General features: G+C 33.9%; 2 protein-coding genes across 2 annotated transcripts; both read left to right on the forward strand.

The window, feature by feature from the left end:
• The first annotated feature begins 284 nt into the window (after positions 1-284).
• On the forward strand, positions 285-5,025 carry LOC146137107 (DDB1- and CUL4-associated factor 10-like). Its single transcript, XM_083395152.1, has 7 exons — positions 285-502; positions 851-1,043; positions 1,507-1,625; positions 2,037-2,178; positions 3,162-3,298; positions 3,802-3,943; positions 4,529-5,025. Exons 1-7 carry the CDS (start codon positions 336-338, stop codon positions 5,009-5,011), a joined length of 1,383 nt encoding a protein of 460 aa, XP_083251278.1. The 5' UTR covers positions 285-335; the 3' UTR covers positions 5,012-5,025.
• A 331-nt stretch (positions 5,026-5,356) lies between these two features.
• Positions 5,357-12,509, forward strand: LOC146137108 (putative tRNA (uracil-O(2)-)-methyltransferase). Its single transcript, XM_083395151.1, has 7 exons — positions 5,357-6,062; positions 6,252-6,428; positions 8,143-8,321; positions 8,763-8,946; positions 10,701-10,938; positions 11,388-11,515; positions 12,016-12,509. Exons 1-7 carry the CDS (start codon positions 5,367-5,369, stop codon positions 12,259-12,261), a joined length of 1,848 nt encoding a protein of 615 aa, XP_083251277.1. The 5' UTR covers positions 5,357-5,366; the 3' UTR covers positions 12,262-12,509.

Raw genomic sequence — 12,509 nt, forward strand, 5'->3', positions numbered from 1 at the left:
TCTTTAAAATTTGACGTTTTTGATAAACTTCTGACTGGCTCTCTGCTGACACTTGGCGGTTGTCGGTGTGCCAACTGAGCCAGAAAAAAAAGAGAAAAAAGTAAAATATAATGTCTAAGTCAGAAATATGTTTATTATGATTTTAGTAAACAAATTTTGTCATTGTTTTTTCTTCTAAATAATTCAAATACAAATTTTTACTATGAATGTATTTTACGACAAAAAGCATTCCATGAAGCAACAAAACTGACGCATGATTGAGTTTTCTGTAAACAAAAACATCTTGGAGTGATTTAAAGACATTTTCTTGGTTTATTTAAGTTGAAACTTACCAAATGTCTGTGAATTCTTGGATTAAAACTCGCGAACGGAATTACAAGTGTAACTCTCTTTCGCTAAAACGTCAATTGTGGAAAACATTGTACAGAAAATCTGAGGAAATTGGAAGTAATTCTCATATCGGTTACAACGGGATATTTGGACTAAAGTATTCGCCAAACGGGTAAAAAAATGTTGTTAAATTATCCCTGGTATTTACCACATAATGTATTAAAAACATAGATATACGAATGAATTAAACATTTGTATGGCTTATATGTTCGTAGTAACGGTAAATTTGTTATCTCAAAATAATTCATAAAAGTTTGACAAAAACATTGACGCTTGTCTAGAATTCTACCACAATGCACAATATTTGGGTTAGGGTGGGTTAGCGTTTTGTTCATTAAATTAACTTACATAAATATTAAAAACGTTCAAAACTAATCTGTTGTAAACGAATATTATGCTGCAGAGTAGTTATGGGTTTACAAACACTTTGTTTTCCAAACAAAAATATTTTTTGCGACAGTCGTTATCTGGTGGCTGCTTGTGAGAAAGATGCCATCGTTGTAATTGACCCTCACACCAGCAAAATTGTCCAAAATCGAGTTAACGTTCACACAAAACGATGCAACACCGTGACGTTCATCGACGACCGATTGTTCGCGACATGCTCCGACGATTCTAACATCTCACTTTGGGACATCAGGAATTTATCGGAGGTAGAGTTTGGTTTTATTTTAATGTTTTTGTCAAACATACATTCCTTGCCTATAATCACTGTAACTAATTTTGTCATATTTTATAAAAGTGTGACAGTTTATTGCAAAAAGTAAATTTTATTCCAATAGTTTTCATTTTTTATTGAAAAGTTATGAAGTTTTCCCAGTAATTCAATTATGTTATTTTCAAAGCTAAAAAAACTAATTGTTTTATGGTGTGTAGGATTCGTTTGTTTTTTTAGTTTTTTTATGTGTTGTAAACCTGCGCATACGCATGTAGGACTCTGGTGGTGTTACACAGTCTTTGCATTAAAGTCCGACTCCAGACAAATAAGTTGTCTCCTTCGAGACCCAAGTCCGACTCCAAAACCCTGTTTTATCACCTTGTAATAGTTTACACTAATAATGCTAAATAAGCATGGATTTAAATAATATTATTCTGATCAACTACATTTGAAAACAGGAGGTTCTTCATCTTAATGAACACAGTGGTTGGGTGAAAAATGTGGAATACCACAAACCAACTAAATGTCTGGTTTCTGCAAGTTTTGACGATCAAATCTTACTCTGGGATATCAACAAGTAACAATAATTTGCCACTAGGTTTAGTATTGATTAATAAAATATTTAATTATACTTCTATATTTTTCATGCATAAATTTGTAATTTTTTATTAGGAATAAAACATTCATCATAAAAAAACATTATTGAGGAAAATAACAAGTATCTTTCCAGGTGCAGTGTCTAGTAATTGCTTGTATGAATCAATTTATTATATATTACATATTCGTATATTGGAAAAAATATTCTTTTTTACATTAATAGTGTTATATTTGTAATTTGCTTTTTGAACTAAAAAATCATCATCTATCAATAGAGGTTAAATTTATAGGGAAACATGATGTTTACTGTGTAAATATATTTCCCTGTTTATTTAAAGTGTTTTCTCGTCACTAAATCACTTTCACTATTCATTTTATGTTGTTTATTCAGCCCTTCACCAAATGGGAAATGTGAGAGCCGTCCTCTGTTGAAATGTGCCAACTTAATGCGAATGAGGTTATCACCGGATGGTGAAAGCATGTACATTAGCACGATGCAAACTGCAGATCTCATCGCCATACATAACCTCAATGTACGTTCTTTACAATAAAACCATACTTACATATGTTAAGTAATTAAGTTACATCGGTTGATTTTCAACCTTTTTTGCTTAAGTCACTACAAAAATATAAATAGGCTACAGAAGTCTTGTTAAAATTTTCACTGAGTGGCTTTACTTTGATTTTGCAATATACAGGTCTGTGAATTTTAAAAGTCTTTGAACAGTCAGTAAATTTATTATATCTCTAGTTTTATTATGTGTTAAAAGTGTTAAAAAATAAATACAAAAATATTTGTAGTTGTGTAGACCGTTACTAATTTGTTTTCGAATTAGATCAAAAAAGCCAAGCGATCAAGTTTTAGGTTTTTAAAATCCTACAAATTCTTTTAAAGTTTATTTTTATTTTTTTTATTAAAATTCATTTTATTAAATTTTGTGGCAACCATGAAGCCAAATTAAAATAACACACATTAACATTGCACACTAGGAAAATATTTCTTCATGTATTGTACCCAAGTAACGCAAAAACAATTATATCAAGAAGCTTACCAGAACAACGAAAAAGTGGAATTATAGAGAAAATAAATTTTAACACCATTTAGCTTGAGAATTTTATTTTTTTAGTAATAGAATTTCTATGAATTTTAGCAGCCTTTACTTTAAGAATCATCCCCAGTGTGCTGCAACACTCCGTTGGAAACCAGTAGGTTTAGATGTCTTGCCACAATCCTTGGGTCTGGGGTTCGTTTCTCAGCTGAGGCCACTTTTATCTTTACAATTTAAAAAAAAAAATTTGTGGCAACTTACAGTATATTGTTAACCATTTAAAAAAAGATATTCAATGAAAATAAATTACTTATATACAGAAGTAAGAAATTGTGTGCAGTATCAATTTTTATCAAACCTTTAGCATCAAATTTTCATCCTGGTTTGACATTTTTTTACTACAACCTCTAAATAACCGCCACAAAAATAGTTTCAATTTACCTTTTCATGATGTTTTTTATTTTCAGCTAGACACAATTCACCAAGACATCAATGAGATAAGTTGTGTTGGTCAATACGGCGACCACTCGATTGCTTTCAACAACCGTGAAATCATGGTGGACAGAACGGACAAGTATCACGATCAGTCCCAACCAATTTCAGGGTAACTAAAACCAATGTTTAGCGGGTCCAACTATATTTAGTCTCGAAAATATTATACAGCAGCTTTAGACTGAACATTCGCTTTCCATCATGCATATTATACTATAAAGTTTGATAAACCGTTTCCTACAACAGAAATAAAATTTTATAATTTTTTTTTCTCCGTTTGCATTTGTATGGTTTGGTTTCTAGTCTTCAGCATCTTGCAAAGTTAATATGCAAAATAGAGTCATATAATTAAGTGGGTAGATAAATGTAATGTAATTATCATTGTATAATCAATTAATCAAAGTTATTACTGAACCTTAGATAGGTATATGTATAAAAATCAGTTATCGCTATCGTGTATCGGTTGGCACAAACTTAAAAAGTTGTGTGTTTGTATCATTCCAAAAAAGTTATATCGGTTGATCTCTAATTCTTATGCTAAATTTCAAGTTATTCTTTTATTTATGGCCCTGCATATAGCTTATAACTTGTGTGGTTAATAAAGTTTATTTTCAGGCACAACCATTTAGAGTTGTACTACGGTTACAACACGGATGAAAAAGTGCCTTGTACGGTTTTCTGTCAGTCGATCGATGTGCATCCCGATAACCTCGCTATTGCGCTGAGATACGACAGACTATCAAGCTCTGTAGATAAGGTAAAAAAATAATATAGTAACAGAAAATATATACAACTAAGGTAAAACCCATTTATAAACTCTATTTTATGAGTGAAATAACTTTTTGTTGCACATGATTAAACATGTTTTCCAACACATTTTTTAAAATGCTTGTTAAAAAAACAGTAAAACTTTTCCTGCATGAACAATAGTCAACATGTTTTTTTTGTTTTTGTTATGTGATTACTAGTGTTCGTACAGCCATATTGTATATCCTTTCTGCCTCATTGACTAATTTAAAAAGGAATAAAAAATCCTATATTTAAGTTTTTCTCTCTTTTCATAATTTTAGACCCATAATTGAAAATTTTAATTTCTTCACCTTCCGGAAAAACATTCTAAATAGAACAACTTTTTTGGTCTGTTTTTTGTTTGCCAGCTAAGTGCTGTGTGCTTGGGAGACTTATGATTGTTTGATAGTTTTGAGAATTTTCTCACTTACATGAGAAAATGTATATTAAAGAAAAGTTTTTTTTTTCCACTGTTGTACTTTGTTAAAAATAATTAATTACAATGGTAGTAATTAAATTGTTTCAATCTGCCTAAAGTGTTAGTTTTCCACAGTATACATCGATGCACAACACTTGGTCGTTCTACTCCGGCAAGCGTAGCGGCAACAACTCGTGGTTTGACGACGAGCAAGCTTCGGAAACCAACCTCCCCCTCCCTCGTGGAACGGCCACCAACTTCGCACGGGAGGACAACACCGAGAATGTGGAGTATATCCAGGAGATATGCTTCTCTCCGTGCGGACGACTCATCGCCTCCCCGTTCGGATACGGAATACGGTTGATGTCGTTAGACGCAAGTGTGCCGGACTATCGCTCGCACATCGCGTATCGAACTTCATCGACACACCAGTGGGATGAAACGTCGGATAAAGTGACCCCCGCGTACACTGATATCGAGCCTGAAAAGTTTACGGACGTCTTGTACTGTTTCGGCCACCGTAGCATGGTGCTTTCTACATGTTTTTCACCCATTAATATGCAGGTGGCAAGTGGCTCGAAGAACGGAAAGATTATTATTTACGATCCCATTTTGTGAATTGCTACGATTTTCTTATTGTTTTAACTTGTTACTGTGGATAATAGTGACTATTACTTTTCTGTCAGCGTTTTTTTGAATTCCCTGTTATTTTTTTATTATTATGTAGTTGCAAACAATTGCCTATATGTACTTTGTGTTGAATCACAGGCCTCATATGTTTTTTACAGCATTTTTGTTTTTTTCTTGCCAAAATGATATTCAACATCAACCTAGATTGAAACTTACCAACTTTTAGAAGTAAATGATGAAACCGTACTAAATTATGACCTAAAAATTAGAATACAGTAACAATGCTTTTGTACTGTCCTAATTTTACTTAATTTGCTTCAGAAACATTTATAAATTAATTGAAATGAACTGGGTGGAATTAGAAAGCAAATGGTCATCGGGAAATGTGGATTCGTTCTGTGAAGCTGTTAATGTCTGGATCAAGCGTCCGAATGTTTGCAGCAAAATCCACAGTTGTTCTGTCGTTACTGAATTCAATCACAACCTAGAAGATTCAGTTTCTGTTAAAACAATTGATTTTGTCAAGAAACTTGCTACAACTTCAAATATTTGTCCAAAATGTAAATCTGTGCAGCCGTTAAATTTTGACGAGGTTGTTTTTGAGTTTCGGAAACTTATTCCAAAACAACCGGAACGATTTCACAAAAGTTGCGAACTTATTCTTGTTTTTCCAAACGCTTTTCTATTTATTCCTTTGAATCAAACGATGCCAGATTTTGACAAGACAATATACCTATTGTTGCATCACAAATGTGAAGTACAATCATGTGAAAACACCTTCATTATTTCTGGCTTTTATTTGGACACATCTGAAAGTAATAAAAATCCTTCGGAAGTTCAAGATTCAAATGTGAAGGACTGCTTTGTAACTGAGAAATGGATTGCATCAGTATTAATGCCAACTCTACAGAAATGGACAAACTTTCAACCGAACAAAACCTCAAATAACCTTCCTCATTCACTTTCATTAATTGAAGGTGAAAAATATTCAATCAAGTATAACTCCCTCAAGAAAAAATACGGCTTACATCTGGCAAAGGTTTCTATGTTTATTGTCACAAATATTACAACACATAGACTTGTGTAATCTGTTAAAAAAATGATTGTTCGAAAAGATATAATTAAAATAAATAAATTTTAAGAATATTGTTAGCCAGGCCATAATTATCCAATTTTATTCTCAAGCTTTAAAATGAATATTGTTAATAATAGCGACGATTTTCTTTAGATCTGGCCTGAGGTCACCGATCCGCAGAAATACGTTTACGAGGATGTTGCCATAGCGACGTACCTCCTTGTTCTTTGGGAAGAGGAACGGATCAGAATGAAGTCGGACGATCGGCAATCTTTCATCGACCTCGGGTGTGGAAACGGGTTGCTCGTCTACATTCTCAACTCTGAAGGGGTACGACAAATTAAATATGCTGGCTTTGTTTGTGAAATTGAAAAACATTTTTCTAGAAAGTTGGTTTGTATTTGTTTGGCAGTTGATAAATATTGTAGTCCAAACCAAGAAAAACAATAATTATAAAAAACTAGTACCTAATTCAATAAGATAAACATTTAAAATCAATAATTATTTTTTTGAAGTATCAGTATTAATTAAACCACAGTAAGTAAAATATAAGTTTTTTATTATCAGGGCTGATATTAAATTAAGATTTATACTTGCCAGATCTTCACTGGTTTAGTTCTGTAAACGTTGCGCAAAACGTTCATGCAATATTTGACCTCCATTCTTCGGCTTTATTTTTTTTAACATGATACTTCAGATTAAAAAATTAAGTCCAGTAGGTCTTGATAACAACAACTAATTTTTGCTTAGGAAGCACTCGCATTAGCGAGTGGGCGAGAGTAAAATTCCGACCCTGTAAAGCAGTGGTTCCCAACACGTTTTTAAGGCGACCCATTTTGAAAAAAAAATTATTTTGTATAATCTTGCGACCCAAGCAAATACAAGATTGCGTTGCAAACAAACTGCACTACAAAAACAGTTAATTTTTCCGAAAATAATATGTTTATTAAATCACTAATGAGATAGTTGTGCTCGCTTGCTCTCAGTGAGTTTTTGAAATCGTTATTTTGCTTGAGCATATAGAGTCACGCATGTCAGCTTTAACTTCCAGCCGGTTTCGCTGTTTAGTGTTCATATTTTGTGATTATGATTTCCAGTTTTGTGAAAAGATACAATATGCCTGAAAAACAAGCGACCCCCCAAAATAATCAGGCGACCCAACTTTGGGTCGCGACCCATGCGTTGGCAACCACTGCTGTAAAGTATACCAATGATGAGATCTTATGTTGTCAGCGTAATTTGTTAATAATATCCTGTATGTAACATGCAGTGGTGGTGAATACAACCAGGTTAAAACACCATAAACAGCATAATTTAATTTAGCAGCCGTATAAAAAGTATAATTTTGGTATATATAACTTTTTTTTTATATAACTTCGTTTTTATTGTTTAAAGCAGGGGTCAGCAATCTACGACCCGCGGGCCGCATCCAGCCCGTCGATGTAATTCATCCGGCCCGCCACCTCTATGACAAATTAGACACCATTTCACATACTTTTTGACTATTTTAACTACAAAAGTGCAAAAAATTTTAGCGCTTCGCGCGAATCATTTTACCTACAGTTTTTTTTGATTTGATGCTGTCTTTTCAACTAGATCAGCACTTCTTTACCGTTGCGCCGTGGACAGCTGCCAATTGCTTCGCGAAAAAATGGAAAACGTATTCAAAAATATTGGACATATCTTTGTTAGGATTTTTTTTTCGGCAATGTAATAATAAAAGAAATGCCGGTATACCAAAAAAAAAATCGCCCTCGCTTCGCTCGCCAGGTGTGCCTTTTTCCGCGCTTTGCGCCAACACTTTACTGCCTCCTTAAATGCAATTAAACACGTTTTTAAGTGCAAAAACGATCCGAGCCCCGCCTAATTCACAGTTGTTCTTACATATTAATAACACAATTATTAGTTAACATTTTGTGCGGCCCGCAGAGACCTTTCTCAGTTTGGTTTTGACCCGCGACAATAAAAAGGTTGCCGACCCCTGGTTTAAAGAGACTTGTTCCTATTTATCTTTTCTAGAAATGTTTTTATGTTCCATGTGTAGCATCCAGGCAAAGGCGTAGATGTTTGTCGTCGCAAAATATGGGAAATGTACGGATCCGACGCGAATCTAACGGAAGATACGGCAACACCGAATGACATCGACATGGTGCGAGGTTACGATTGGATTCTTGGAAACCACTCCGATGAACTGACTCCATGGATTCCTGTGATGGCTGCGAGGTAAAACAGGTTTAGCACGAAATGCTTCCTACTTATGGGCTTTAATATTCTTACTATGCCTTACTACAACCTCCAACGATCATGCTCTACATGGGCTTTATTCCAAAATTATTAAAAAAAAATAGAATAAAAACTTTATTATTCAATTGATATTTACTGAAAATTATTTTTGACACAAAATTGTTTACTAGTTTATCTAATACACAGCCTAATGAATAAAGTAAATTTAAAAGCAATACATGGGTTTTATTAAATGTTGTTATTTTGATATTCCTATTAAATCAGTAATGTTTGTTACTGTTTTATAGGATACTTTTGTAACAGTTTTTTCATATATGATGTTTTACTGATTTTTATTTTTAATGTTTGGTGCAAACCTCTGTTTTATGCTACATTTTTTTTCTTGGAGCACATTCGTAACAGTTTCCTCTGTTTTTTCAGAAGTAGTTTTACGGCCCGCTATTGGGTCCTTCCATGTTGCTTCTTTGATTTCTATGGAAAGTACGAGAGGAAACAATCCACTAGTGGTCAGTATAACGACTACTTGGGATTTGTGAAATCTGTCGGTGAAATTTGCGGCTTTAGAGTAGAAGTAGATGTGCTGAGGATTCCATCGACAAAAAGGGTAAAAACAGAAGATAAGTCTAGAATTTTTGGGCATAAAATAATAGACAGTTATATATCTGTTTTAAAGTTAAAGGTAAAATAATCTCTAAAATGAATAAAATGTCTAGTTTGAATTAAGGAACGTATAAATAAATGTTAACTAATTGGGTTAATCTAAAACAAGTGAGCATAAAATAGAATGGACATGTTAACATAGAACAGTGTTTCTTAACCTTTTTTACTTGGGGCGCACCTAGAGACATTTGAAAACGTGGAGACGCACTTTTCGAGCGCAGCGAGCGCGAAATTTTTCAGGTGTACCTGTTTCTCTCACAAAATTGTTACCATTTTTTATTATATAGGCTTTATAGTTGCATATCTTTAAAGAGACTGCAGCCTTGAGACCAAAATGCAAAACAACGTCAACTTCGGAACAAAACACAGTTAGGAATAAAGAATAAATAGGATTAATACCTACTAATAGTCGTAAAAATGACGAAATCGGAATCAGACCTAAATGGCCAAAATAAGGCCAATACAACCTTTTATCTAACCCCAAACACCATCCATAACTATCACTAACTGCCCGAATATTTTTTACCCTAGCCCAATTCCTAGCACCACCTATAAGCCCAAACAGGGGCGAAAAATCCGGGGCCAAAACAGCGGTGCCCAAATGTCGACCGACAACAAACGGCCAATGCCACACAGGTGTCCCCCAATCATCCCATACCCTTTTGCTACAGTACTAGGCGTAATTTTTGTCTTATTTCGATTAGTTTAGGTCTTATCTAGACTATTTTAGATCTTATTCTGTCTTGGTCATTAGTCTACTGCGAATTTGGCGTTATTATGTCGGTGGTGTTAGTAATATAGTATTGTGGAAATTCTGACTTTGTTGCTTTGTAGGTATTCTTGTGTTTTCTACTTAAAAGTACTGTGGAATCAATGAGCTAAGCCTTATAGAAAAGTAAAAAATACATGTTTTATATATTAAATTATTGTTTTCCTTTTGCTCGCGGCGCACCTGGCAGCCTTCCATGGCGCACCGGTTGAGAAATGCTGACATAGAACTTAAAAACATGCTTTTAAATACAGAGCAGGGTTCGCCAAACTTTTATCATAAGGGCCAAATAATTATAAAGACATGGCAAATATAAATTTTTTTGTTAATCTTTGCTGAATTTAGTATTTAAATAAATAAAGGAAAAATAAATAACTGTTTAGCAAAAACTGTAATGACTTTATAGAAGTTGTTGGGTTTGCAAGATTCTGACTTAAAATAACTTCATAAGCAAAAATCGTGGTCGTAGCTTTGTGAGCCTGCTCTGGATCTGGGTTCGCTAAACTACATCCTGTGGGACGAAACCGGCCCGTGGAGTTAAATCTATGGGCCCTGGGCATATTTACTTAATGAAAATACATGTTATTTTAAGAAAAAAGTACAGTTAAATGTCGTCGGATGCAATTCCAAAACTAAATCTGAAAGACTTACATTAAACGGTTTTATCGAAACTCTCACTACAGTTTTGTTAGGCAGTTATTTATATTTCCTTTGTTGAACAATAATCAATTCAACAAAGTTTGACTTAAAATGTTATATCAGGCTCGCAATTGTCATTCCTTACCTTCCTTTATTAAAAAAGTTTGGTAACCCCTGCTCCAGAACAACGTACAAATTAATGTATTGACTCAATAAATTTTTTTTTAGCAAACTTTTCATTGACACCGAGCCAACACACAATATACTTGGCGTATCTGTCTATTTACCAGGTGTGTCATGTTGGTGCAACAAGGACGTACTCTTGTACTGAGCATGAAAGAATGTTGGAAGTCATCGAACAATTTGTTGAAAGTGCGAAAACCTCGTCGTTATCAAACTTCACGATTCGAGCAAAGCGACAAAAAGTTCAAAACTGCACGAAGATGGATCGCACTTTGCAGGAGAAGATTGTTTCAAAACTTGTCGCTAAACTGTTGGAAACTGAAGACTTAAAAATAAACCATTTGGGTAATTTAAAACTTTTTCAAGAAAAGCGATTTAAATATTATTTAGTGGCACTACAAGTTACTTAGCCACAGGATGCACGGATCTGTAATGAAGCTTGATAAATTGAATTCTAAGCCAAAAAGGTCGATTAATAGACATCATCTCGATTAAGACGTTGGACATTAACAAATGGTGATACAAATGCGTATAGAAACGTCATTATTAAGAATTAAGATGATGTCAATTTAATCGACCTATTTGGCTTCGAAATCATTTGGTTTATTAATAAAACTATCATTAAACATTTTAAAAAATCATCAGAAAACCATATTGAAAAGTGGTGCTTTATTATGCAAAATACTTTTTTCACGTTTGAAATTTTGACTAAAAATAAATGTTCTTATATCATGCAATAATTTGTTCACTAATCCATTTCAACTAAAGTTATTAAAATATGAGTTCTTTCGAAGGTAAAGCGTGGAATCGTGGGGGAAGGATTCCGCTAGGTGGGGCAGTTTCCCTGCTGGATGTTAGAATGAGGCGGGAAATGAAACAGGAATGCGGAGGATTGCAAACTCTGCTCAGAAATCATCATCAGGTAACAACCTTGTGGGGCGGATGATGATATTGGGTCAGGGGCCAATACCAGGTACCAAGTGGCAGTATCGGCACTTGTTTGATGCTTGGGTGGTACAACATTTATTGTTAGAAAAAAACATAAATAAATAACTAAAATAAATTGTTATAGCTTCCATTTATCCTAAAGAAATTTGAAATGTAGAAAGTGCACGGCCCACAGATTGAATAGCTGTGTACTAAAAAAGTAATTTTATGAGCTTTTTTAGTTGCTTTGTTGTTAAATAAAGCACTATAACTGTTACATTTAAGTTGTTAATCTTTGCACTGAACTAAATAAGTCTTTTATTTTAAAAGGCTAATATACATATCACGATCACCTTCCTAAATCTATATTTATTGAGTAATTGACATTTATAATAAACATAGCATTAAATTAACTCAAGTAAAATGTAGATTATTTCGGACTAACCTTGTTGACCAATAAATTTGAAACAATGTATAAAAATCAATTTCCTTCAGACATTTGAAGTTCGTCAAGGACACGTGTCATTACGTGATTGGAGCAAACTCGAACCAGCGCCAACCAATCACAATCAAGCTAGCGAGACTTTTCACAAAACCAAGCTTTGTTGGTTTTACGTCAATCACCCCGGGGGATGCCCCAGGTGGGTGAGGGAATGCCCCTTTGCCCACGGAGAAGCTGATTTAAGAAAACTTGGTCCAAAAAGTGACAAGCCAGTAAATGTATCAGAAGCAGTGTCATAAGTGAACTCGGTGGATGTGTTCTTCACAAAGATGTCATGACATAGCTCGGTGTGTGCGTAAATGGCGTTTTAAGCTTGTTTACGTTTAAAATAATTTTCTAAAACTGTGATCTGTGACATCACGCCTTCCATTATGACGTCACTTAAAAACACGGTATTTTCAAAATTGGAAAAAAAATGCTTATAATACTAGTAAAATATTTGTTTATTTATTTGTAGGTTTCTTGCAATAAACGACTTTAGAAATGA

This window comes from Ascidiella aspersa, chromosome 8 (assembly GCF_963924565.1).
Source record: "Ascidiella aspersa chromosome 8, kaAscAspe10.2, whole genome shotgun sequence".
Classification (NCBI taxonomy): Eukaryota; Metazoa; Chordata; class Ascidiacea; order Phlebobranchia; family Ascidiidae; genus Ascidiella; species Ascidiella aspersa.

Bases quoted from the DNA above. Each gene is read 5' to 3' on its own strand.
- LOC146137107 (XM_083395152.1), top strand. From the start codon at position 336: ATGTCTGTGAATTCTTGGATTAAAACTCGCGAACGGAATTACAAGTGT. The intron at 2,179-3,161 runs GTACGTTCTTTA...TTTTATTTTCAG, and splicing joins TCGCCATACATAACCTCAAT to CTAGACACAATTCACCAAGA. The intron at 3,299-3,801 runs GTAACTAAAACC...GTTTATTTTCAG, and splicing joins CAGTCCCAACCAATTTCAGG to GCACAACCATTTAGAGTTGT.
- LOC146137108 (XM_083395151.1), top strand. From the start codon at position 5,367: ATGAACTGGGTGGAATTAGAAAGCAAATGGTCATCGGGAAATGTGGAT. The intron at 6,429-8,142 runs GTACGACAAATT...TTCCATGTGTAG, and splicing joins ACATTCTCAACTCTGAAGGG to CATCCAGGCAAAGGCGTAGA. The intron at 8,322-8,762 runs GTAAAACAGGTT...CTGTTTTTTCAG, and splicing joins ATTCCTGTGATGGCTGCGAG to AAGTAGTTTTACGGCCCGCT.